General features: G+C 45.4%; 1 protein-coding gene and 1 long non-coding RNA gene across 5 annotated transcripts in view; both read right to left on the reverse strand.

Moving 5' to 3' along the window:
• Positions 1-1190: 1190 nt before the first annotated feature.
• Positions 1191-27803, reverse strand: part of ELK4 (ETS transcription factor ELK4) — a 32913-nt gene continuing 6300 nt past the window's right edge. Inside the window, exons 1-5 of one of the 4 annotated variants that reach the window (XM_033009351.2) lie at positions 21439-21458; positions 11543-11758; positions 9183-10106; positions 7880-7996; positions 1191-6708 (exon numbers count right to left, since the gene is read on the reverse strand). In XM_033009351.2, the coding sequence (XP_032865242.2) occupies positions 6610-6708; positions 7880-7996; positions 9183-10106; positions 11543-11749 (1347 nt within the window). In that variant the 5' untranslated portion in view covers positions 11750-11758; positions 21439-21458 and the 3' untranslated portion in view covers positions 1191-6609. Of the gene's footprint in view, positions 6709-7879; positions 7997-9182; positions 10107-11542; positions 11759-20097; positions 20414-21061; positions 21334-21438; positions 21459-27803 lie in introns of those variants that run through there. The other 3 variants (XM_033009350.2, XM_033009354.2, XM_033009352.2) reach the window with 3 other exon arrangements.
• On the reverse strand, positions 18953-19924 carry LOC116965557. The gene is made up of 2 exons (XR_004409468.2): positions 19639-19924; positions 18953-19548 (listed from the first exon to the last, which is right to left on the reverse strand). It is a non-coding gene; the product is annotated as an uncharacterized LOC116965557 (long non-coding RNA).

The following is a 27803-nucleotide window of genomic DNA, read 5'->3' on the forward strand; positions in this document are numbered from 1 at the left end:
AACACTGCAACAGAATACAAACAAGATTTTAAAAGGGAGTTTTAGAATAACAACTTTTTTTTTTTTTTAACTACAATGAATAATCTCAACCCTGTTCACAGAGAATTAACGTTAAAACTAGTACATCATCTATATAAAACTCTGTGCAACTGAACAACAGCAGAACAAAAAGTCAACACAATTCTATAAAGCAGTTTCAAAGCCTGAAGATTTAAGACATGCTAGCCAAAAAAAACACAACACATCTCAAGGAGCCTAGAGCAAACCCAGGTATTGTAACCCCCCCACCCCCCAGCACACAGCACACACTAGGAACCATGCAGAGGCCGTCCTCAAAGCCTTCCTGTGTTCAAAAATGAAAGAAATAAAACAAACAAACAAACAAAAAAAAAAGAACCCCAAACAGAAACAAAACAAAAACAAAAAACCCAACAGCTTCCAGTTATTAGCACAGCACGGCTGCATGTCCTGCTCAAGGACTGACACGGGCTCCGCACGCGCCTTCCAACCTCCCCTCCCCGCGCTGCTTTACAGTCGAGTGTCTCCACTAGAAGACCCCTGTTTTCCAAAGGTTCATAATTATCCTGTTACACCCCCTGCTAAAGACCCCACTTTGAGATGAAAACCTTCTGCAACGCGTGGTCTCAATAGAAAAGCAAGTGTTTTAAGTAAAAAAAGAAGTTCAAACTTTTGTTCCATGAACATAAAAGTATTCAAAGACACATTTATGACACTTTTGCTTGGAAGATGCGGCGTACAACAATGTCAAAGATGCATTTAAAAATAACCTTTGGCAACTAGTTAGTGCACACTGTGGTATAATTGATTTGAGTACTCTTAAAAAAAAAAAAAAAAAAAAGTTCTGGAAAAACCTCACCAGCGCGTGCAAAACGTTTAAAAGCGGCAGCTGCACTGTGCAGTACCTGCTCAGAGTGAACACGGGAAGCGTTCGTTACCCGACTCGGGAAGCCAGACTACACAACGAGCACACATCCTCTCAGGCAGCGAGCATGTGCACACACGTATGTTCACACGCAGAGAGCTAGCCCAGGCTCAGTTAAACGATGCATCTAAAAACAAGTTTTCAGCTCTCAAAGGATGCTTTTTATCAGATCTCTGGAATAGCTCCACAGTCAAAGCCTTCTACTGCATTTCTTGGGAGGGGGTAAACAAAAATAAATGCTAGTCAGTTTTACTTTTTTTTTTTTTTGGTAGAATAATTTATATGCAGCAGACATCTTGCGATCCCAAAAGGGAAATACATTAGCATACACATTCAAGAAACACTGGGCCCTGCCCAGCTTTCTTACCTTGTGGGTCACATTTTTTGTTTTGCAAAGCATGGTTACCGTCAGCAAAGCTGCATCCTCCAAAAAGAATCAACATTCTGCAGTGAACATATTCTCCCTTATTTTTCTCTGGTTTTTGTACAAAGGCAAGACTAATACTCCTCAGTTCAAGATCCACTAGACACCCCAAACCAAAGCTCAACCTTTCTGCTTTAGACGGCACTAACACAGTCAGGAAATTTCAACAGGTCTGTTGATGATAAACCCACATTGCAGAATGCGGCAGCACTGCCCTTACTGGGGCTTTGTAGCTCCTGTGTTATAGCCTTATGACTAAAGGCAGGCTACAGAGAAAAGACTGGGTTCTATTTCCAAAAATTATTCTCCATCCAGAATCAGCTTTTACGAAGGGCTCCTACACAGTCGATACTACTCACTCAGACAAAGCGGGATGCCGTGTCCACAGACGTCGATCCAAGACAAAGCCTTTGCAATGGTCCTGAAGGACGCCGTAAAACAACTGTCACTGCACTTTATCTTTTCATCTTCATCTGACAGCTTCTGATTTCAGCAGATCAACTTTGGCATGTCACATATTAACCACACTCAACTTGATGGCAGTAGCCAAAGGCTTCCACGTTAAGCAGATCTGCTAATACTGTTTAGACTAAACAGCAGCCATTGCCAATTGCTGTTTAATTAAATTCAAATCAAACCATAAAAATTCCTGTTTAGGCAAGACATACTACACCTCATTAAAACATCCCGAAGAGCTTCTAAGCAACATGATTGCAATTCTAATGGATTTTCAACTTATCTGCCAAGTGTAAGATCCTGTGGGGCTCGGGCTGTTTGTTTGCAACACCGTGCTCCGTGATTATTAAGACAAAATAAACTATCTCTGCCCACGACCTTAGAGGCCAGAAGGTACATATATTTCTTACACAGGAAAACTAAGGAACAAAACAGAACAAAATTGTTATGGACACCCAAAACTCAAACATCAAGTTTTAAAATACCTGTCAACTTGGACAATGATCCTTAACTACCGATGTAGTTTATTTTCATAGCTGACAATACCAAGATAGCTTCTTGATACAACACTGAGATGTGTCTTGTAAACAAATACGCATTAACAATGGAAGAGGTTAAATTGTATAGTAAAACATGAGTACATAAAAAAATGCTAAAAAACAGTAGCAAAAGGTAGCTAAAGGATACATGAATAAACCATGGGTAGCCAACAGACCGTCAGAACTGCGGGTTCTGACCTCAGCACTAGAAAAATGCTACAGAAGAGGATCACAACTCTGAGCCTGTGCTCACCTGAGAAACCGCATCAACGCGCTAGGCTAGCTCTGTCATCCCATCGCAACCCGCAGAACCTCGCGCACCAGAGTGGAAGTCATGAGGGAATCTGACATTAATGCATCTCGCTGCATTTTGAAAAGCTGTGTAAAGGAACACATGCGCATAAGCAGCCTTCACCGTGGTTAAAATGAACGCTATACAAAGCAAGAAGAATCTATTTGCTAGCTATCGGAGGTTTAAAACATATCAGAGGGAGAAATTATCCCAAACAAACCACTGAATAACCAAAACCTTTCATATGATAATGCACACTCCATTATACCAAAGTATATGGATACTGGAGTCTTAGGACGCTCGAAGTTAAAACAATGATTTCTCAAATTCAAGGAATTTTATTACTTCATGACCTATTGCAAAATGCAACTCAAATGTGCCAAAGACAGTGCATAGGAATTACATTCAGCCATCACTGCTGAAGACTGATTTCCGAAACAAGGATCTAGACTTAAGCTACTGTTAAGAAAAAAAACAAAACAAAACAAAAAAAATGTTCCTCCCACCACCCTCACTATGAGGATCACATTCTTTGAAAACAGGTAAGACAGAAGAAGTATGGTTCTATAACCGGAGGGTATTAACAACACATTTCTGCTTTCCACGGATTATTTCTGCTAACAGCATCTGTTGCTAGTGGCATCCTGACAGTTCAGGATCTCAAAAAAAGCCAGACGTGGCGCACACAGCAACAGCAGTGCAAGCTTCCTAACTCTGCAGTACTATTATACAGCAGCAGTGACACGTAAAAGAGATTTCCAGAAGCAAGACAGATGTTCAGCTTCCATGCTCATCAAGTCTAATCCTACCACCATCTATGAATTAACCAATGCAAATATTATCAAGCATTCAACAATACCATGGCTACTTCAGCAACACGAATTGCAATGGAATAAAATGTTTCTGTAATGCTGCATTATTACTTTTTTAAACCAACACGGTACTATACCCATATTACAGACTGCTACCGTGATAATTAAAAGCCTATATTAACCCCAACCTTCCCTACACTAAATTAAAAACAAGTTGCAACGAGCTGCAAACTGCTCCAGAAGTGAGCTAGTAGAGTACCAGCAATTCACAATAACCAAGCTCCAAGAAGTCACAGCAACACTGTGCTCTGTCAGGAATGTGATCCAAAAAAGCTGGCAGTTATATACTTGCTAGTAAATGTGTGTTTAATGAAGCAGCATATATACAAGATAATATTACCTTAAGTGACCTGAAAGTTGTAATGGAGAAAAGGCGAGCAAGCCGCTCCTCTCCCACCTCCCCTCCCCTTTCAGTTGCTTTCCCAACTGCCTCCTGAGATTATAATCCTACACGGGACTTTTATTTTCCTAGGCAGGTGCTTCAGAAGCAAAAGCAATCATCTCCTCAGTGCTATCTGTCTGGAAGTTGGCTATTACCACTTTGAAACCAACACATACAGGCTGCGTTTTCATACTAACTTTCTCAGAAGAAGGTATTCCCGAAGGTGAGCGTGTATCTCAACCACCAGCTCTGGCAGTGCAATTTTACGAAGCTACTTGGAGAAGAGCATGAAACCAGGCCAAGCACAACTGACAAGCTATGTTAGCATTTGGTTCTCTTGCATACCTATGCTGAAAGTGATAAAGTTTACAAATAATTAAGTGCATGTGTGCACATACACAACTTTTAAACAAATAAACTTGGCTTTTCTCCATAGGGAACAAGGAAAGGGAAGCAATTAAATTGCAAGTCTTTAGTGCTCATTAGTTATTTTTAAACTCTATTCCTAGTCTGCAATGTTGCTCTCAAATCCACACACTTGGTGGGCATAAAATTGGCCAACCTAAAACAACCATTAAAAGTGCTGTTATTTATATATAGCTATATATATTTTCTAGAGCAGACTCAAAAGCCATCATGCAAACCAGAAAATTCCAGATGCCTGCTCTTAATTATGATCTGCAGCTTGCTTTCTGCATAAAAAAAGTCAATATTGCACATTGTCATTTTAAGAGCCACTGGCACAGGAACTTTACCCTGCATCTACTGATGTTTAAAATGCAAAGCAGTATTATGCCTCTGCCATAACTGAACAGGAAGCCAGTTCACTACGTGAGCTCGCTCCCTGCCATCTCCACCGAAAGAAGGCAAACTCTCTTCACCCACCTCCCACCGGGCAGGGGATTTTCTGGATGAACAATGCCCAAAAAGCAACTCCATTACACCCACCTGCCTCGGGTGTTATGTCAGGAACATACTAAGTGGTTTACATATTTCAATGCTAGAATACAGAAAGATAATGTCACTGCAGTCAATTAAGTCTTGGGTATTGTCATACGCTTTAAAGTGAATTCAAAGTCTGCAAAAGTGGCAAAAGGAAAACTCTGGAAAGCTAGAGTTCACCACTTATCCACAAGACAGGTGCAATATATACAGCGTACACTGTCAGCTCCTCTTGCTGTAAAGGTACAATCTTCCTCCGCTCATTAAAACTTTGAAGACAGCCAGTGAGAATGCCAAAGGAGAGGGGTGGGCTCCATCTGTTTTCTAGTGGGCATTTTACGGAGAAGATTATTTTACATCACCAACTCAATGTACACAGTAGCCATCAGAAGTTGCTGCCTGACATCAGACGCCTGAAGCGGAAGGGCACGCTGCCCAGCACCAGCAGACCACAAGTCATCCAGCCTCCGCGGGGCTGTGAGAGGAAAGTCTCTCTCCTTTCGTTCCTCAGTTCTCTCAAAAGGCCTCCTGAGGTGTGAAAAATCTAACTACAAATTTCAATTCCTCAGCGTTTCAAATGGCTCTGGAAACTAATCTTGTATTAATCCACACACGTGGCCATCGAGAAAAGGAACGTAAGCTCAAATTTACAATAAGGTTCAGACGCTACCCCTCTCAGCTAGCTGTACATGCTGAGCATAACTTATTTTGGGTCCGAGTGCTTCCTCAAATAAAAAAACAATAGATCTAATGCCAAACTTGAGATAAGAGATGGTAGAAGAGGAGCTTCTCCACTTCAACTGTGGGAAAAGAGCAGTAACGTTAATGCTCGGACGTTAGTGTTCTCACCCACTCTTTGGGTCTGAAACTCTAGCATCAGGCAGCAACCTCACCGAACACAGACACACCCTCAAAACCGCATGTAAAACCCACCATCCTGCTCATCTTCTAGCAGTGAGATTACAGGCTTTGTAACGGGTCTCTGGCACAAGAAATGTTTGGACTTCAGCATTCAAACTTTCTGAGAACTGAAAGGAACTAATCCCACCATTCATTTGTCTCCAGACCCTGACTCCTCACCGAAGGGAGGGCAGGGAAGCATCCAGAAGCTAACCAGTCCACTTCTCCGAGGGGCTGGACTGCCGGTAGACAATGCCATTTAAAAATTGTCCGTATCTCAGTAACACAATCCTTGAATATTCCTTGAAAATTTCTCCCTGCAAAAAGACAAGATGTTTTTACAGCAGAAAAGACGCGGGCTGTTTTGTTGCTGCAGAAGTTATCAGGCCCCAAGGCAAAGCTGAGTGCACACACTCTTTTCCCAAGCATTTCCTGGAATGCCAGCTTCTTTCATGATTAGATTTCTTCTTGCCAAGCACAGGAAGCAGAAGAACACAGGGTTTTTCCAAAAGTCACAGAGAAAAGACTTCTCCGCTACCGTTTACTGCAATCGGTGCAGACTCAGTTACTGCAACACCAACTGAAACTCCCTTTAACCATAGAGAAGTCTCCCAAGCCAAGGAGGGACGAGAAGAGACTGGAGCTTCAGCTCCTATTAAGGCGTTTGCATATACATTCCCAACCTGGGTCTTCAAAAAAGGGAATTTTGCAAAAAAGGCATTTTATTTGGGAATGGCAAAAACTATGATTGTTGATAATCTCTGTGGAATTATAAATCGCTCATTTAAAAAACATGGTTAAATATAAGTGTCATATCTTTCCCTTGCTTGCCAATATGTCCTTTCCATGAGTTCATGTGCTATGTCTTCTGTAAATCAGGGGAAAATGGGCCAGGGGTCGAGGGTCCATCCAGTCCAGACAGAGTAAATGGGCCGTGACTGTTCAGCACTGATGGAAACTAAGAGACAAAACAAAAATTATTAGGGAAGAGGCAATTTTATTTTACTGTTCCCCTCATATCTGTGCATGTAGAAGCTCCCTCATGAAAAAACAGAAGGAAAAAAAAAAAAACCAACCCCACAAAACACAACAAAGGAAAAAAAAACACCCAAACTTTCAATGAATCTTCTTGGCTTCCTCCAAGTAATTTACTTTTTAAATGTGACTGCATCACACAGACTGCAGCAATCCAGCTATGATAACCAGTGTCACCAGAAGGACCCAGTCTGTAACTTCTGCACCGAGCACTGCCTCTGTCTGCAACTAATAAGTGACTTTAACACAGGTTGTTGGGAAGCCACGGTCTAAATTGTTCCTCAGTTAATTATCAGCTATTTATAGAGAAAAATGTCCAGTGCATTTTCAGACCTACTTGTTTATTCCTCATGGTACGTATAAGCTATTTCCTTCATCTCCATGGAGATAACAGATACAAACCCAAAAGGCAACTAGTTAAATTTTACCCTTTGCCTAAGCAGATTCAGGCAACAGATATGGCTATTCTAATTCCAAAGTGGAAGGTGAAGAAAGAACATGTGTAATTAAAAAAAAAAAAAATCCTTTAGTTGTAAATATAGGGGAATTTTTTCTTATATATTAAACAAAAATATTTATTAAAAACAGTGAAGCTGAGAATTTCCAAACAGAAGACAGCAGAACACAGAGATCAAAGAACGGTGCTACATATCGCCACAGAGATCACACACACAACCTTCCCTTTTACTAGTGGTGAGATTTAATGTCTTTCAACAGAAGAGACTGTTAACAAACAATTAAAACAATCAGTACAGCAGCAAAATTAAATTTCCAGGAAAAGCTCAACCTGTAATGTTACAAGGAGGAAAGTTTTACAGAAAGGACAGACCTAAACAAAACAAAAGTATCTCTAACTACAGCACAGACTGCTACTAATTTAAAACATTTCTGAAATACTAACATTTACAATATACTTAAATAAAACTGGGTAAACACTAAAATTAAACACTTTCAAAAGCTAAAAGAGGGGGACAGAAAACAGAAAAACCCCTATTTTGTTTCTGCATTGGTATTTGGGCTAATCGATTCCTGCAGGTCTACTGAGGGAGGTACTGAAAAGCATGGAGAGATTGGCTAAACTTGCTGGAACTTACCTGAAAGAGTGTGTTAGCACCTTGCAACCTTGCAGGACTGAGAGGAGCAACTGGGCTTAGCGTACTCCAGAAGTGAATACTGGAGAGCAAGGGACTCGGGGTCAGCAAGATGGGAGTCTGCAAAACACATGAAGAGAGTCAGCTGTGGGAAAGCTGCACTGTGAGCAACACGTAGCACATGTAAATCCAGCCGCAATAATCTCAGCTCCTACAGCTGCAGAGGGCTGGGTCCAACTTTCAGGAACTCCCATTCCCTCCTCCCGCCTCCTCCCTTCAAAGCCCACAAGAGCAGCAGCAGTCATCCGGCTCTCCCTCCCCTTGCTGAGCAACTGGCCCCCTTTTCCCAACAGCTGCCAAATCCCGCTGCAACCTACGGCAAATCGGCTCCTCCGGCAATTCAGTCCACAGCACCTGCAAGTGGCTTTGGAAAACTCAAGTCTATGAATTTAAAAAGAGCAGTGGGCACACGCACACACGGTCTGGGTAACACCGACAGTGTAAGCCACGACAAAAGACTTTTACATCCAGCTTCTGAATATTCTGGATGTTCCAGGTTCACCGGCCAAACACTTCAAAAGGTGCCAAAAGAGCAACTCCACTTGATTTTTTTCCCCTCTCTTCAGCCATTTCAGTTTTCAATCAGCAGTTTCCCTACAGTTTCACTCTAAATCCAATTTATTACAGGAAAGAGATTAAATATATACAGAACAATTTAACAGCCTAGCTGGATTCAGTTCTCTTCCAAGTTTTCCATGAGGCATAAAAGCATTCCCTTCCCACACAAAGATAACAACCAAATTAAGCAGCCGTTCTTATTGCTGTTAAGTCACAATACTCCGGTCTTAAGTAAATGACCACTAAATCAAACAAAAGAAATCTGCTACACAGACACCTTTGTGGTTCCCCATTTTTAAAGCATTTTCAGAATCAGCCTGCAGGATCAGGGCAGGGTTTAAGGTTTTTGAAATAATTCAATATCACCCTGGCAAGATTTACAAAGGATCCTGCTGGTGCTAGTTTGGGTTTTGCCTCCACATGCTAACACTGAACAGACATGTACAGCTGACATGCCACTTGGGCACACTTTGGGGTGGAAGCTAATACCGATTATAAGCAAAATTTATGCGTTATAAAAAAAATAAAATAATGGGAGTGACATTCTGAGTTTCAGAACTCCAGATACAAATCTACTGACTGTTCATTTTCCACTTGGTTTCCCCTACTGTTTTAAAATATAACATAACCACTATTGTTACTTTAAAAAAAAACAAAACACTAAAAAACAGGAAGGGAATTGGGTTACCTGAGAGAAAAGTGCTGGAGTAAGAGAAGCAGTTGGGAGAGAAGGACTCAGAATCCCCAGGGGACTTGGATCACTGCCTGTAATGACGAGGGTAGGAGCCAACTCCAGCCCTTTGGGTTTTTTAGATCTGGAGAGGTGATTGGCAAATTCCTTCTCCAGCACAGATGAATCCTGCTCTTTGGGCTCTGGGGATTGGTGCTGAAGGCTCTGAGCCTGCTCCAGCTGCTGAGAAGCCACGGATTCTATGTCCGTGTCAATGTCCAGGTCAGGATTAGAGCTGAGGGGCGGCGACGGGGGTGTGGAAGGAACTTGCAGAGTGGGAGAAACTGAGGATATGGGTGGAGTTGGGGTGAAGCTGGTGGTTAAGTTTGGCAAAGGTGCTGGACCTTCAGGGACAGTTAACTTGGGTAGAACAAGCGTCTCCAAGGTCTGGAGAGTTTCTTCCGATCCCAGAGGAAGAGAGGATGCGGTGGAAATGGCAGGAGCGGTGGAAGTGGCAGAGACCGTTGAAGTGGTAGAGACCAGGGGGACAGAGGAAGGCTTTTTGGAGGGCATGGTTACAAATTTGATGACAGAGGGTGTTGGGTCCTGAGCAGGTTTCTTCTCTGTCAGCTTCTCAGCTGGATTCTCAATCTTGATGGACCTGAAGAGTTTTACGCTGGAAGAGTTCAGGGAGTTCAGAGTAAAAGAGGAGTACAAGCCTGAGTGGATATAGTCATTGCGGCTGGAGGATTTAGCACATGACTGAGACTTCTCCTTCCCACAGTTTTCCACATCCTTTGGAGCACTGCTAACTTCCGCAAAACCAGTCATTTCAGGGTCTCCTTCTATACGGCCCACGACAAGTGGATCCATATTTAAAATCTCCGGATAAGAAACAAACTTGTACACAAACTTCTTACCGTTCACTTTTTTAATGATATTCTGTGGGTAAGAAGATATATATGTTTAGACCTTCTTCAGATTAATTTTCTTCCTACAAACACTGCCTAAAATAGACTGAGAAATTAGATAGTCTATAATCTTTCATCAAAAATTGTTTGTTTGTTTTTTTTGTTTTGTTTTGTTTTTTTTTTTTTAAAAAAACAAAACACTGCATTCTTGTAATTCAGTTATGCTCCCAGAATACAATTTCCAGAGCTCACAGACAAAACACTAACACAGGTGAGCTTAAGATGACATTAAATATACTAACAACAGCCTGAAAAACTGCCAAGCAATTCTGCTTAACATATTTTCAAAGATCAACTAAGTAACAAAAAATACCCATTGCCCCCATCAAAGATCACTGACCTGGGTACAGGAAGTGTAATCTAACAGGAGAACCCGCAGAATTAAAGCTGACAGGTTTGCAGAATTGAGAGCTAATGCCTCAAATTGAACCACCTTTATTCTTAATAAGATGATAATAAAAGAAAAGAAGTAGCTGAGCAAGTCAGCAGAACGTAGGCTAATCAGCTATTTCAATACCACAAAGTAGCATATGTCGAACTCGTTTTGCTGCTAAGTGAAATGCCACACACAATCTGGACCTAAGGAGATTCTTATTTATCACACAACTATTATTACTGAGACCTCTCAGTACAAAGTCAGATTTGTGGCACCCAATAATAAACTCCAAGCAACTTACCACCTGCTACAAACTGACAGGTTCCTCAGAAACTGTGTTTTATTTTTTGTCTGGTGCACCCACACAGTAACAGTTGCGGGATAAATGGCTTATTGAAATGAAGGTAAGACTCCCACACTGTGGTTCTAGTTCAGCTTTTTGACACTACCTGTGCACTAATGAAAGGCTCTCGCGAGTTATTAGAAGACATTAGCTAACCCCGAGAAGCATCTTACTCTGCTGGAGTAAACTCGCTGACCACATTAGAGCTGCAATTCTGAATATATGGAGAAAACGAAAAATGCTTTGGGCTGCTTCACTGAAAATCCTTATTTTGATAACCCCTTCGTAGAGACAATTGCAGAAAAGATCTCAAGGCGGTGAAATATTCACCACCTCAATCATCAAAATCATTCTGTTGAGGATTTTAACCCTTGCAAGGGCACGTATTTTCAGAAAGGGGATTAGTATTCAAAGACAGATTCGTATTAGCAGAGACATAAATCAAAGAAGATAACATTTCACACAGTGCTATCTAGAACCTTATAAACTACCCACTGGGGAGGAACCGTGGCGCAAAGATAAACAAAAGAAAAAAGCCCTCTAAACGTAAACTAGTACACCTTACTTAAGTCTGGGAGACAGCCGTGACACCTATCCCCTTGAAGAGAATGAAAAAGGAAACAAAGCTCATTAGGTAGAAGCTGGTAAGATGGATAAGGATTTGAGGTGGATTTACAGACTTTGTTACCTTCACATAATAGTATCTGAGAGCTCGGCTGAGTTTATCGTAGTTCATACTGGGCTTGTTCTTGCGGATTCCCCAGAGTCTGGCCACCTCCTCTGCCTGCAGCAGTTTGAACTCCCCGTCGTTGGAGGTCCAACAGATGATATTCTTGTTCTGAGGCTCTTGGAGGAGTTGGAGGAGGAACTGCCACAGGGTGATAGCACTGTCCATAGCAGTAAGCTGAAATTCAGAAAGGCAGATAAGAGGCAACAGATTAGGAACAGCGCATTTTCTTCGTCTCCCTAGAAGGGGGTAATGGAGCAGAGATGTTATTTCCAAAGCCAGCAAGAGTAAAAATTATTAGTCACCAGTCGTGAAAGATGTTCCCTGCAGAACAGAGAGGCTGAGAGCCAACTGCTGTCGTCTCCTCCCACATGTCAGTACTTTTCACATGGGTTATATTTAGCCTCATTTAACTAAATCAGGTCACTTTGGGTAAGTTGCAATGAGTCACTATCCAAAAAAAATTTTTCTAAGTTGTTCCATGTTCACCCACTCTGACATGTACTGCTTTATGAGAAACAGCTCAGGTGCACCCAGGTAAAAATCAAACCACCCACTCGCCTCCTCCCTTCCTTACCTGCACCCACCTTCAACCTCAGTGCCTTTAAGAAAACAGAGCAGACCAAGTAACTGCTTAAGCTGCGTGAAGATGTCAGTGCAGAACAACTCACTTTTCCTTCAGTTCACATTTCTATGGCTTCTTTGTAAGCAGCCCTCTCAATCAACCCCCAATTTCCTCTCTTTCCAATCTCCTTTCTGTTCCAGATATCTTCCCTATCTTTTCTCAGAGAGTAAACATGAAAATAAATAAAGTAATTTCAAATGCTTTTCTCTTGATTCCGGCCACATCTTAACTACATCAGTCATTTAGGCTGAGACTTTCTAGGACTAGTATCTGTCAGTTGATTCGTGCATTTCCAGCATGGTTTTCTTGCACTGAAGCTGTCCATGTATAAATTCATCAAGGACAGACAAGGCAGCAGAGATGACGTTTTTCCTTGACCATATCTGACTACACAAAACAGTACTTCCACAAATATTTTTAAGCAGAACACCAATAATCCTGTCTGCACATGGGAAGTATAAGATACACTGTGAATTAAACCAGATGAAATTATATTAATTCAGCATCCCATACGGATTCTCTTATTCCAGAAGAGAACAGCTTCTATTCATGCAGCTTATACTTCTTCCAGTGAAATAAAAACAAACTCAGCCGCTCTGGAATAAGAACCATCATGATGAATTACACTAAAAATGTTTTGATGTGTGTAACTGCTGGATTGTTTTGGTTTTTTCCCCCCCTACACAGTCAAACCTCAATAAAGGCAAACCTAAAGAGTACAGGGATTTCCATCTGGGTGAATCTGCAGCCCAGGCAACCAAGCGCTATTCACAAGCAGAAGCTCCAAAACAAAGGCATCAAGTCCAACTTCAGCAAGCAGGACCCACGCCCATATTGTTTGAAGTCCCCGTACACGCAGGGATAAGTTTAAGATTCAGTCGGGACTGCCAGTTCATCTTTGTTACCAAAGCCTTTTATTCCAATCTCATTACTGCCCAGCACTTATCCAGCCCTATATATGGAAGAGAACGGTCTACATGTCAGAGCTTCAGAATTTAGTCAGCCCCGTAAAAGGATTACTGCTGACAGTTTACACAGGACTACGCATTCTTACTGAAATAAGGTGCCCTAGGGCAGGTACTTTTTTGGGCACAGCCCATTGCATTTAACCTATTTTTAAGAATACCTGCCTAATGGGACGCTTACATGACTACACAGGGATATTACATTGATCAAGTCAGTTAAATTGCTGCAATTACAAGGAACAATCTCAAAATGAAGGACACCCACACCACCTTGTTACGCTGGCCTAAGGTGCTTTTCTTGTTAATTACTGTATGCATACAACTCCACGCTTGCCCAAATTAATTGCTGGGTACTCCAAGAAAATATCAGCTGCTGAACGCTATGCTTTGAGACTCTTCCCACACTGCACTGTGGCATGCCAGCTGAACCGTAGGGGAACTCGGGGCCAGGCAACCACATTGAAACTCTTCCAGGACTACTTCTCCAACTTGTATTCACATTTGCCAATAACGTTTCATATCTGCCTACTGGCAGCACAGAGGACGTGCACGCCACGGAGCATCGCAAGCGGAGCCTCATTATCCTGTCAGGATGATGCACATGCATGGGGTGTTGTGTAGACATAAGGACTTGATTCTACCATTCTGCAGAGCTGTCAATACTGGTGATATGTGCTAACAGAGAAAGAGCAGGAAAATGAAGTTGAGTGATTATTCCCACGCTACATTTATCTACAGCACTTTCAAAACCCATAAGCAGCACTGCACCAAATAGCACTGACTGATGCAATGGGAGGCAGTCGCATAGAAATTAGATTAGCAACAATTTCAGAGTGGCACCGGCTTTTTTTTTTTTCCCTCCTAAACATCCATGCAGATTTCACCCCAGAATTTAAATGCTATTATTTCACTGGGCTGTTTCTCTTCAGCAAGAAGTACCTTGCCATTGTCTCAAAGCTCACCAACCTCTACCGCAGCCAAGCATTACTGCCTAGGTCACAGCTGGTTTTGAATCCAGCTGCAGAGGCACAATGCTGACAGACCTGCAATTGGACAGCAAAGTTCAGCAATACAGAGTACTCGGTGAGTGACTGAAATGATGGAAGATACAAGATTTTTTTTTTTTAAATCACCTTTCCCAGTGATGCACTATGTTGTTCTGACGAACATTTACCAAAATAAAAGAGTTCATGCTGCCTAAATCCCAAACACTGCAGCTTTCTGGCTAGATGGTTCCTTCTCCCAGGGGCAGAGCTAGAGACTATAACGGAGTGTTAGGTTGATCGAGTTACTCCTGATGTTTCTGGCATTTACAGGCTTTAGGGTTATCAACATTCTGTTCATCATTTGGAGGATACATTGCATATTGTCAGCACCCCCTACTTTAATTTAAAGTCTTATGTTAGGCACATTAACAGCAGGGTGAAGTTTTACTTATTCTTTGGCTGTCACAGAATGAGAGTAGAGAGCACTTTGGAATTTTTAATGGATACTTTATATTGCACATGAGAGACTTAATGTCCCTCTGTTAAATATTTATTGCGCGCCTCTACAGGAAACGATGGAGAGATACCTCAATGGAACAGGGAGTAGAGAGTTTTTCTGAAAAGTATATACAGACAAAGGGAAGGCCAGAAAATAACCCCCCGAGTTGGTCCAAGCAACAGGCTCACAGGTAGATCTTGCCCCTTCGGAGTGCAGGAATAAGCTGTAACTAGAAAAGTATAATATGTGTATGTGAAATAATGTTGCATTATGAATCAAGGCATCTCATTTAACTTTTTTATTAAAGTTGCTTTGATATGGCACAAGAATACATCAAAGAACTGTTGCTTCTTCAGAAAAAAGCAGAATAAAAAAAACATCACACAAGATGTAAAGTTAAAACCAGTATAGGCGAGATGTGCACTTCTCTTTGTCTAAGAACTGACTAGCATCCTAAGAAGCTTCTTCCTTCTTCAGCACCTGGGGCAGAAGGCAGCAGCAGCTTTTCCCTTGCAACCACAGGGACTGAGCAGCGGTCCGAGCTCCTGGCACCATCCACGTCTTGCAGAACATCTTCAGCTGCCCTGGCACAGGGGGAACCAGCTGCTAGAGAGGCTCCCGTCCACACCATAACCGCTGCCAGGGCCACGTACTCAAAAGCATCCCCCTCCTGCACTGACACTGGAAGGAGTTCAGAAGATGCCCTTGTCCTTTTTTATCCAGACATACAGCAAACCCCACGCTCTTCAGAGGTGTCACAGGCCCATTAGTTAGCAAAACGGAAGAAATCGGGATGAGGACAGGAACCCACCGTCCCACTCCTACTCTACATTACGAATAGTGAGATGTTACTTCTCTCACAATTTGTAAACAGCATTTCAGCTTCTTTCAGAACTACTTCTCCTTTCATGAAAAGGCATCAATCTCCTAGCACAGCTCCCTGTCAGCATAAAAACCCTAGTAGTTTGATTTCTTTTTCTTCAAGATGAATACACCAATAATTAGAAGCACAACACAGCAAACCAGCTTTTTTTTCTGAATGTTATTTTCTTTATAAGAGTCCATGGAGAAAGAAAAAGGTCTCATTTGAAAAGACAATGAGGGAATTAGGCAGAGGTGCAATACTGCTGCTTATGATGATGGCCTTTCCACTTCTGCACCATTTGAGTATGAAGAAAAAAATAGTTGCTAGAAGCAGAGGGCAGTTATACTTTGTAATGAGTATGCTAAAATAGAGCACTATTATTGTCTTGAGATCTTCTCTGACGCCTACAGATGACCCTTGAAGTATACCGAGTAGCTGACAGAATTTGGCTGCAGTACCTTAAATACAAGCACTGCAAACTTGAGCTTTCTCATGTTGCTGCAGCTTTGTTTGAGGCCTTGACTTTACAAAGCCTTGAGTTCACAAAAAAGCCAGGACACGAGATATGTATCTTTTCCGGTGACTTCTCCTCAAGCACCTGCACCTCAACGTGCTCCACACAATCCATGTGATTACAGAGCCCCAAGGCTTTGCATCTTCTGTGGAGGGAGAGTGCGCAATCACTGGGTGGCAGAGCAGACAGGAGGAACAGTTTAGGAAGTGGCGTATGATAATCTCTCCCGTGGCCAGCAGCTATACTTACTATTGCAAAACAAACTCAAGGGTTCACCCCTTTATGCTCCAAAAGCAGGGGGACACCCCGCTACGCCCCAGCAAGGCAGCAGCCAGCCTGGCCTTGAGAAGCTGGCAGAGGCAGGACTGGGGAGGAGGGTCTGCCCTAACCCCCGTCTTCAAGGTCTTCTGGCAGACTTCCCGTGCTTTGACTCAACACCGAGAACAGCTCAAGGAATCTTTCACCTCAATTTGTTCCAAAAGCCTCTTAATAAGCATCTGCAGCCTAATGACTTCTGCAGATGGACTGAATAAAGCAGTCAGGTCTACAGCCTTGTCAGAACCCAAAAATAAAGGAAAGAAAGGATGTCGCACAGATGTTGCACAGTGAGGACAAAACCATCACTACCATGTATTTAAATGGCAGGATTCCAGCTGTCCGGGTATTTACACAGAAAATGACTTTGGAAATTTACTCAAAAAATGACTCTGGAGGCAGCACAGAGGGGTGAAAGAGAAACCTCTTTTCAGATCACAAATGCTTAGTTACAAAACAAAACAACAACCACCACCACCACTACCATACAAAAAACATTCCAGGAAAGCCAGACTTGCTGTGCATACACCACCTGAGCACTATGCACATGCACAAAGCTGAACTGCTGAGACTTTACTGTGCAAAACTATTCCCATGGTTTCTTAATAGTTTAAGATGGACATGGTGTGTGCACAGAAGGAATTTGTGGACAATAACTCCTGCTACATTGTGCAATATTCGTGTGGACACAAGGCCTTGACAGTCATTCCAGGGAAATAAACAACGAAATAACTTTGGTTGTAGGAGATTTTTGGAGGTCCCGGGCCCAACTCCTTGTTCAAAACAGGGTTAACTTCAAAGACAAATCAGGTTTTTTAGTGTCTTTATCCAGGCAACTAAATAAACAAATGGATGCCCTACTCTTTTTATTTTAGTAAGGGGACAAAGGTGTAACATTGCTGATGAAGCATCTAATTAAGTGGTTATCAACACACAACCAGGCAACAGTTTCATTAGCACAGCACATAAAACACCCCACTGCTAATAAGCCTTTCATAAAATATATTCAAGCTCCTGGGACTGCAATTCACCTGAACTAGCACTTTTAGGATTTTATCAGTTTTGATTCATTTTTAGAAAGAGTCTGCTACCTCACATGTACAAAACCCACCGCCCAAAGCCCAGCCTCTTCAGGGTGCTAGTATCTAGCTACTGATGCACTCTGGCGTAGTGGGAAGCACGTAAGGGTATTTTAGCCCTTTTCCAGAACACACAGAACACTGTAAAAATACTTCAACTGCTGTCACACTTGTTCCGTCAGCTTATTTCCCAAAGGCAGGTGAATTATCAGTTAAAAGCCTGTTATATGTGCAAAACAAAGTTACTATTTACAAGGAATTAAACTAGAGATGCAGACTTCTACATCTGCAATACCATTGTTACATTCCAAACCCTGACAGCTTTCCCAGTGGTAATCAAATCATACCTTCTCTAAATACTAAAATCAGGCAAGAATAAGAAAAAAAACACCCTAGACTCCAATAAATTCTTGTCTTCCCCTTGGCTCTGGCATTCACTGCACCGTTGTTTCCAAACAAGTCAGGAAAATCAGCTTGTTCTGAAGGAGAAATCATGGTTATCCAAGGAGCTTCCTGCCTTGAAGGAAATGCTGGAGGATATCCTCATGATAAGAACTGCTCCAGAGTTTTCACTGCCTAATTCCACTCCAAGTTTGACAGTTTTATTTACTTAAAACAAACATCGCGACAGATTTTGGGTTCTTGGCTCAGAAATTAAGTCACTCTACATAAAATTAAGCGATTAGCAAATATTTTAGGTTTTAGGAGAAAATTGTTTCTACTTTAACTCCTATTTGATAAATTAGCATTTCCTTTTCTTAGTGTTTTCTAGTCTTGTCCACCTTTTGTATTAGCCAACAAGCCATGAAGGAGAACAGTGGCATCAGGATTCTCACTAAACTTATGGATGAAGACTCAAGTTGGTAGAAGTAGATGAGCCAAACAGCTTTTCGGGTTTTTTGAATCTTGATAAAGACAACAGTGCCCGCTTTGCTATCTAATACGGTTTTGACCAGCACACGCTGACACTTAAAAACATTTAATCTGTTTGAACACAGCCAATAATGGAACTTCAAAGCAGTCCATGTACTTCCTCCAGCTGCTACAAACATTCTGATCCTCCATCCCTGGCTAAAGATGACTGACAGGCCAGCCTAGCTGGTTTTATGGACAGCAGAGCTCATTTCCCTGCTTTTCTGTACTTTGAGGAAAAGTCTCTCTTCTCTACCTCTCCCTTTTACAGGATTTGAGACCGAAGAGAACATGGGAAGGTTTGGAACAAAGAGAGAGAATAAAATGCCTTTGCTCAGTTACTTGGTTGGTTTCTGACACTGATGTGATTGTTTCTGAGTAAGCCATAAAAATACTTATTTCCATGGAAGCTCCTCTCCAAGTAGATTTCACTTGCTTCCTCCTTATTTGCCACAATGGGCTAAGTGGAGTGTTTACCAACAGCAGATTAAAACAGCTTCAATAGGCACAATGCATCTGCTGAAAGTAAAAGCATCCTTGTTTAAGAGTAAGGGGTCAGGTCTCTGCATCACGCAATGGAGTAAACCCCAAACAAAAGGTTAAATGTTTTATGTTGATCCTAGCTTTATTATGAAAAGGAAGTCACATTTAAGATGGAAAAGGTTTCCTTTAATAATGTTTATAATACACTCAGCCTGGTTGCTATGACGATGGAACAACTATTCTCTACAAACAGGCGCTAAGACCCTAAAAATAAACAGGCCGACAAAAATCACGAACACACAGCTTTGTCAGGCAGGCTGTGCCTGGTGCAGGGATCGTGTTTGCTCTGAATATGATGAAGATAAAGAAATGCTAATGACTAGATCCTGCACCCACTGAGCAGAGCACTTGCCTACAAAGCGATTCCTGTATTTCTCAGGAGCTGCTGCTGAAAAACGACACCACCAAAGCCAGAACTCTGGATTCCCCCCCCACACACACACAGCGGGGCAGGCAGCAGCACAACGGGGACTATCAGAAGTCAGTCTGTGAAAATAAGGTAAGTATTGTGAAAGTAACGCAGGGGTACAGGTATATATGCGTGTGTATGCACACAAAATAATAAAAGTGTAACAGCGTGTATTTGCATACTTTCTCCACGGACTCACTTATTGATGTGGGTAGGCATCCACCCATTTCAAAAAGAGAGATGAGTACTGAAGTACTAAAAAAAAAAAGAAAAAAAAGCAGAGTCGGGAAAAAAAAGAAAAAAAAAACCAAACCCCCAGTCCCTGGATCCCAGTGCGTGTCTCACATCAGCAAAGGCGGGTCAGTCCCGATCGGCGACGCTCCGAGCACGGCTCGCCTGCTCGAACCCCAAATCACGCCACGAACACGCATGCAGAGGGCGCGGGGGGCCCCGGGGAAGGCTTCTCCCCCCTCCGGCCCTGCGTGAGCGGCGTCTCCCGTGGGGGGGGGGGGGGGGACACGACGGGGACCGGCCGGGGCCGCCCCGCAGATCAAAGTGCCGGGGCGGGCTGCCGCCCTTCAAAGCCGCCGCCGTCGCTTTCGTTTCTCGGCTTCCTGAAACACACGCAGACCGACACCCCCCCCCCCACGCACCCACGCGCCGGGGGGGGGGGGGGGGGGCCCATCTCTCAGCCGTGAGATGCCCCCAGCCCCCTCAGAGACACCCCCCCCCTCCCCTCCGGGCCCGTCCCCCCACGCGCAGGCCGGAGCCCGTTCGCTCCCCCCCCCCCCCGCCCCCACTCACCGAGGAGGAGCCCCGCCGGTCCCCGGGCGTCGCGGTCCCCTCGGGGCGGGCAGGTGCTGGGAGCGGCTCCCCCGCCGCCCTTCATGGCCGGGCACCCCCCCGGCGGGCCGGGCGCCGGGCCTCCATCCCGGGCGGGAGGAGCCGGGCGAGCAGCGAAGGGAAGCGGCGCTGGGGGGGGGGGGGGGGGGGCGGGGGGAGCCGGGGGGGGGGGGGAAGCGGCGGCGCGTTACATGGCGGGACGCGGAGCGCCCGTCCCTCCGCCGCGGAGCCTCCGCGGCCGCCGTACCCCACACTTCCGCCCAGGGCCCCGCCGGCGGGGGCGACGGCCAATCGCCGCGCCGAACGGCGTCGCCGCGGACCAATGGGGCGGCAGTGTCCGCCCACCGCTCGCAAAGCCCGCTGGGAAAGGTAGTCCGCGGGGGCCTAGCGCCCGCCCGGCCCCACTCGCGGCCATGTGCCCGCGGACCGGGCCGGCCGCCCGCGGCGTGGGCTGCGCCCGGCGGGGTGTGGGGGGCGTGTCTGTCTCGAGTGTCGCGCAGAACGCGGAAGCCCCCGCGGTCCCGTCCACGCAGGTCCCACTCCCGGGTGGGAGCGGGGCTGTGCCGCGGCGGGGTCCCGCAGCGAGATGCCGGCCACGTCAGGAGAGGGGAAGGTGCTCACGGTGGACCGAGCTGCAGGACACTGAAACGCTTTTCGAAATTAAATTTAAAAATAAATTTTAAAATTTATAAAACAGAAATCCTGCAAAGCCAGTGAGGCAAAGCTCCCAAAGACTGGGGACAGCCCGACACCATCGCTCCCCACTCCAGTGCCAACGTGCTCGGGCAAGCAGAGCTCCCTGCTTCGCACGTAAAAATATTTATTCCCGGGAGAAAGGCACCGCCGTGCGCCTGTCCCCTCCCTGGGGAACGCGGTGGCACCAGGACGCTTGGTTCCAGAAACCCACTTGGTTCCAGAAACCCACCTGGACGTCCTCCCCGCAGAAGGCCGGGGGGCTCAGCCAAGGCTCCGTGGATGTTCTCTGTCCCTGGATCTTCTCCATGGCTCAGCCGGCCCCGGGGTGCTGGTGGCAGAGGCACGCAGCCTCCGCGCTCCCCAGCCCGAGCAGAAGGCAGAGGCGACCCCGGGCTCGCTGCAGAAGCCTGCACACGCAGCAGGAGCCTTAATCACGCTGAAGCTCATTAAAACGGCCCGTGCACACACACAAGTCCCCAGGAAACGGCTCTGCCACGGTCAGGTTGCTTATTGCTAAGGTGCGCTGCCTTGGCCTACGAGATGAGCAGTCTCAGTTCTGAGGTATCTACCAAAAAAAAAAAAAAAAAAAAAAAGCACTCTTCATACCAGTTGGAGCGCTGGGTTATGTCCCATTGGATCAGGCATCGGGAGCAGAAGGTGAAGCGCCGAGCAGGCAGCGCTCTCCCACTTCCCTCCGATGAGCAAACAGCCCTCGCTGCCTCGCCATCAGATTCACGCCCATTGGCGGAGAAGAAGAAAAAAAATTTAAGCAGCACTTCACTGTCAAACACTACACATGCCAAAACACGCAGCTTTCGGTTTCCTAGACACATGCCGGTAAAAGGTTAGCCGCGTTAGTGCAAAGTCTTCTCTGCACATCGCACCCAACTGCTTTCTCACCAACTTGGGCCCTGCTCGATACAAGCCAAAGCACCGCACAGCCCGGTACATTTTTGTTGGACAAAACACACAAGTTGTATCTCGGAGCCTGGTTAAACCCAGCTGCAATTAATGCTGTTTCTATGAAGGCAAATTCTGTATCATTACCAAGTCATCTCCGTCAGCTGGTCCATTTTCATGGGGCAAATAACAATCAAATGAAGTGAAAGGAGGTTTGTAAACTCAGGAGCAAGATGGGGAACACAATGTTGCATCTCACAATACCTTTAAAGAACCTTTTGTCATCACTTACTGCACAGTCACAGGGTATCAGAAGGGAGATGAAAGCAGAGCAAGTAAAGAAATTTAGGGAATCGAGATGTCTTTTGACTATAGGGAAGAAGTACAGGCTTTTTCCCCAAAGCATGCTTTCTGTCATGGGGAGAGAGAAAGTTTTCAACCAAGCTGACCCTTATTGATTTACAGAAGTTAATTTTATTTTAAAATGTGGTAGTGAAGAGAATAATTTCTGGTTTTCCCACCTCCACTTTCAAAAAAAAAAAAAGCAAACCATGAGAGATATGAGAGACCAGGCAGGGATGGGAAGAAAAGAAAAAGGTAAGAAAAAAGGACAAGAAAATCCTCCACAAAAGTCCACAGTTTCTTCAGCTTTCAAAATAACTAAAGCCCCTTTGAAATGAAGGTGTGTGCTGTTTTTTTTATTTTTTCCCCCGTGGAAAGCATTGCCATTATTTCCACAGAGCACTTGACGTTATCAGTACTGCTTTTCCCTTGGGAATGCCCAAGCCAGGAATCACTGACCCAGGAACAAAGGTCTGGAGCTCGGGAGGCCCTTTTGCCACGGCACTGAGCAGGACCCTCCTCACCTCTACCTGATCCTCGGCAGTGCAGATGACTCAACTACAAGTAACACCCCACGGGTGAGCCAGACTTGCTAACAAACACCCCAAGCCTTTGGTCAAGCATTTCCCTGCACCCATCCCTCTTTTCTGCTGTGCTCCATCCTAACCTCTGGCTCTGTTTAGAGTCTGGACTCCTTTCTCCCACACAGAATAAAAAAAAAAAAAAAAAAAAAGAGGAAAATAAGGAAAAGCCGTGTGCTCTCTCAGACTCTTCCTGTAGAGTCGCACGTGGGAGGTTTGCCAACATCTGCATGTGTGTACCTCAAACAGAGCTAAATCCACTTCTTCGGGAAGGGATCAGCACCTGGGTTTGCACAACTCGCTCAGGGAGTGCTCCTGAAACCAGCTGGTTTCTCCGGGAGCTCCCGTAGCCTTTGCAGTGATGAACAACCTACGGGACTGGCGCGCACCATGCCGCTTCTTCGAGTATCTTCTCCTCACTTGGCACTGAGCATCACTTACGTGCAAAGTGGGAGAACGATACGGCTCCGAAAAGGAACATTTCACAAGATATGTGATCACACAAACCCGGTGTTTCAGCACACGTACCAGACTCAAGCGGGGTCTGAACATGTTTTGCAAGGCAAACAGCAGAGCTCCATTTCTGAGCGCACCACCACAACTCCAGATTCTTCCCTGGCTTTGTTTCTACTTGCCATCAGCAAAATCTACCAGCACACCCAAAAATTTCATATTTCCTTTGCACTCAGTTAGGAAACAATGCATGAGCTGAACCCAAAAAGACAGTGCAGGAAGAAGGACAGCACACGAAAATCAACTCCACTCCAGCCTAGCATCCAAAGGACCTAAAGGCCTTCAGCTACAGCCACATCAGCTGGGGTAACTCCAATAACAAACAATCAAAGCATCTTTTTTAGACAGATAATAAATTTCCTACTTTGTGCAACTCTCACTTTGTTCTGCTTCCCCTGCCGTGGGTTTGCAATCCAACGTGGGCTTGTTCCTATCTTAGACAACATCACAAGGGAAAAAATATAGGACAGATAAAGGGATGGAATAAAATCAAGCAAGCAACAAAGCAGGATTTGGAAAAAGCTCATACGCAAAGACCTTTTTAAAACGCAGCTCACATGCAAAAGCATTTTAAAGAGAAAGAGGCAGCAGAAAAAGGAAGTCAAACAAATACATTTCACTTGGGATTTCTGGTGAAGGTTAATCAGATGGCAGCACCTAGAAATAGATTTTGCAAGTTCTGAGGCAAGGACAAAGTCATGAAGTGATACGTAACTGCCAATTCTAGGAAATCACAGGACAACCTAGTCAGAAAAGCACAGACATTTCTAAAAGCACCGACTTCTCAAAAAAGAGAAATCTTACAGCAAGGTTCTAACTTTGCCATCACGCGGTCATGGATTGAGAGAATGATGGGAGGGAGCGGGGAAGCCAGAAAATTATGCAGCAGCTAATCAGACCCTAACGAGCCTCACTCCAGAACACAGAGGTGCTATTTTGATGCAGCTCCCAACTCTGAGACCAAGCTTCGCAACGCTGCTGGGAATCTCAAAGTCATGAAATAAACAGAACAGCTACGAGAGGTTTTGTGCCTCATTAGTGAGAGGAAACACTCACGAGGGAAAAGCCTTTGGATCAAGGAAGGGTTATTTGTTCGTTTTTAAAGTTTCACAATGAAAATCCACTTGTTGCTCTTTCAAGAGCGACGCTCTCAGGAAGCTTCACGTTCGGCGCCTTCCCGGATCACGACGGCTTCAGTTACCAACATTAGCACCTTCTACCACAGCTCCCAACGCATCCTTGGAGGTGAAAGGGAGGGGGAAGGCAAATCCCCTGCTCGCATTCGGAAGGGGCCTGCGAGAAGCCCACGTTGCTGGACACAAGCGGCGGGAGCAGCCCCAATCACGCAGGGATGCGCAGCAGGACGGGCCGGCTCCGGGGCTGCCAACCATCCCCTCACCCTACAGATGCTCTACCAAAAAGTGGGCACGAGTGCTAGTTTGCCTACGAGGCCTAGATGGTGCTAGTCATCAACCTGACAAGTTTACAGCAGGAAATCTGCTGTCACTTGGTTCAGAGCGGCTCCCCACCCGGCTCACAACCCACGGCAGAGCTTTGCAACCCAGGTAAACGCAACGCTCCTTGTAGAGATGCCAGCCCACCGTGCCAGGATGTGGCGGCACTTGCTCATGTGGGAAGTCATCACTTCACAGAGATCCCAAAGACGCTGCAGGATGCCCACGGAGTGTTACAAAGCACAGAGGGGCCCACAAATACCAGCTGCCTTTGCTGAAGCTAAAAGGAGCACCTTGAAGAAGAAGATGGAGAAGTAACTCGGTTCCCATCCTCGTGTTCTCTTTCGCGCCCAAGCTGCCCATGATCTTGTAATTCTCAGACCCAAGAAAGCCTTTTTGCACTCTGGTTTTTTAGCTGTGTTTCCTTTGCAGAGAGCAGCTCTGCCTCTGCTTTGGTGTTTCCTGACGCTCTCAAAAAGCCACAGATCCGCACTGGTTTCAAACCCTTGTTATTTCTGAGTCTACAAATGCAAGAGCCTCTACCTCGAGGACCAGGCAACCTGCCCACTCATGGCAGATAAGAGGGAGAGAGAAAGTTCGGTGTCCTGCAACAGGCACAGCGTGGCTGATACAGTCCACCAGCCTCCATCTCCACTCCCCCAGGAGATATTTGACTGGGGCAAGCCCAAGGCTCGTCAGCAGACAGACACACAGGGGAGCTCACGGCTCTAGTAAAGAGTTAAATCCTTTGCTGAGCAGGACGTGCAATGCCCAGATCATACAACAGCTGCTAATATTCAAAGGTACGCTCAAGATTTCCTTTCAGGAAAAAGCAGATTTACCCAGTTACATGAGAACCTCACTACACAGGGAGGGACTGGATATAGCAGGAGAAAGGCTGGGTTTCTTTCAGAAGGACTAGTCTCCACTGACTCAGATGGGCTTGGAGCTGGTGTCAGGTGCTTATGAAAGTTAAGCCCTAAAGCTGCGCACCAGGGGATCTCTGGTTATTACACAACGTTGCCAAACTAGTTTCTACCCTGTTATCTACACAGCCCTTCTACTAAAAGCACAATTCCCCTTGTGAAGTTCCCACATCCTGAATAAAATTCTTGAATACAACTCTTAAAAACTTCGCTGGCTCTCCTCCTGGCCCGACCCAACAGCACCATCACAGCTGGTAACAACAGGGCAAAGTCAGAACCCACTGTGATCATTTAAATGACATCTAGATTTTCATTTCAGAGCCTGTTGTTTGCGCAAACAACCCAAGGTCTGAAATAGAAGAGGTGAGAAGCAGACTGCAGTGCGCTCAGCTCGCTTCGCAAGGAGCTGTGAAACTGCAGTTGGGGAGAAACTGGTGCAGTTCACAGAGAAAAGCCAACGTTTCCAAAAGTGAACACAGATCTGTGGATGTCAAACCACATAACTGATTTCCCCCCCTCCCTCCCTCCCACCACATACTTTCTGAGCTAAAAAAAGGCTTTATCTGGGTGGATTTTCCAGGGAAGCAGGAAAGGATAAGCCCTTTCTGTACCACTGCCCAGTTCCTGGATCAAACAACAAGAAATAGCACAACTGACCAGATACTCTCACCCCCATCCTCTCCCACAGGGCTCCAGCCAGGGAACTTATCACATCAGCTTGGAGAAAACATCAGAAAGCAAAGCATTTTACCTGCACAGGCAGTGAAGAGCAGCTCCTAGGAAAGGTGCATCCCTGCACACAACCTGTCCAAAGTCCATGCTAAAAAACAAGCCTCCAGCCTGGGGTTAGGATCGCTGAGCCCCGCCGGGCAAAGCCACGAACAAAAGCCAATTGCTCACTAGCCTTATTCCTACCCAGAGATATTCTTCCCTGCTCCAGCCACCCTGGGAGTGGACTTGTGCCTATTTAGAAAGCTGAGTATGAAGTCATCTAGCATGGCCAGGCCAAGTCAAGCCAGCCAGCTGTTTTAACTTAGCTCTTTTGTTCATTAAGCTTCGCTGTACCCTTAACCCCTCTGTTCCCAGGAGCTCCCCCAGAGCCTGCTCACCGGCTGACAGAGGGGAAGAGGCGAGCAGGGCACCAGGTGTGAGCTATTGCCTCAGCTGCAGCACAAGGCCATGATATACTCCACTTCTTTGCAAGGAAAACGTTGCTTTTTGTGCTTAGTCCTGGCTCCAGAAGAGCTTGAACCATGTCCCGGGACACATGCAAACCAACAAGAGGCTCCTGCCCCTTTTGCTTCGAGCTTCAGGCCCCAGAAGTGCTGCTGAGCCACCCGAGGGTTAACGCCTTGCTGATGGGGCTGCAAACCTTCTCCACCTGTTTCCCATTCCCACCTCCGACCTCTCCTTACTCAGGGCCAGGATCAGGCCCAGCTGGCGGTTTGCTGGTAAGGCAGCAGAGGAACGCTCAACTGACCCTCTTTTCTCTCGCAAATGTTTCCCTGTTTCCCTGCCTGTGCAGTCCCATGCCCACAAAGGCCCTTTCCTATCCTGAGAAAACTCCAGGCTCTGGTCTGCTCCCTACCCCAAGCCAGCTTCTGCTGTTTAACCCCCCAAGAGAAAGAGAAGTTACGCCAAGAATTGCATTTAGTCCCAATAAAACTGGACTCTGGAAGGGAGAATCATTAATAAAAATCCAGTTCTGACTTCACTGGGGCAAAAAAAGAAAAACCGAATGATCCGTCTCAGAGATATATCTCCAAAGGGTCCCCAAACCAAACTGTGGATTTGCACTGGCCCTTATCTCATCTCAAAGGATGAGCAGCCAGCACGAGCTCCACGTGGGCTGCAGCTTGGGGATGTCAGTGCTGTCACGCTGCTGAAGATGGAGGGCTCTGCACTGCGTACTGCTATATCTAGAGCCCCAGCTGCAAATTTAGAAACATTGCCTGAATTTCTCTTTGTGCTCTCCCACGTCCTGCCCTGCTACAACTCCTGTCTGCTTGCATTTCATTTCTTAAAAAGCACTGCTTAGCAACCTGACAGCCCTTTCACTTCGAGCACACAGCAACCAGTTCCTCCCATTCCCACTCCTCCAACTGGGAAATCATGGCAGGCACGTGGCCCCGTTGGCTTAACAGCACCATCTGACACGGAGCCGGGGTTGTAACAAGGGCAGTTTGTGTCACCTCTTGGCAACTCCAGTGTATTTTTGCCCATGGGAAGACAGAAGGGCCCATGTCCCTCCCGAT

The sequence above is a fragment of the Tyto alba genome, unplaced genomic scaffold, assembly GCF_018691265.1.
Source record: "Tyto alba isolate M040663 unplaced genomic scaffold, T.alba_DEE_v4.0 Super-Scaffold_30, whole genome shotgun sequence".
NCBI classification, from domain to species: domain Eukaryota; kingdom Metazoa; phylum Chordata; class Aves; order Strigiformes; family Tytonidae; genus Tyto; species Tyto alba.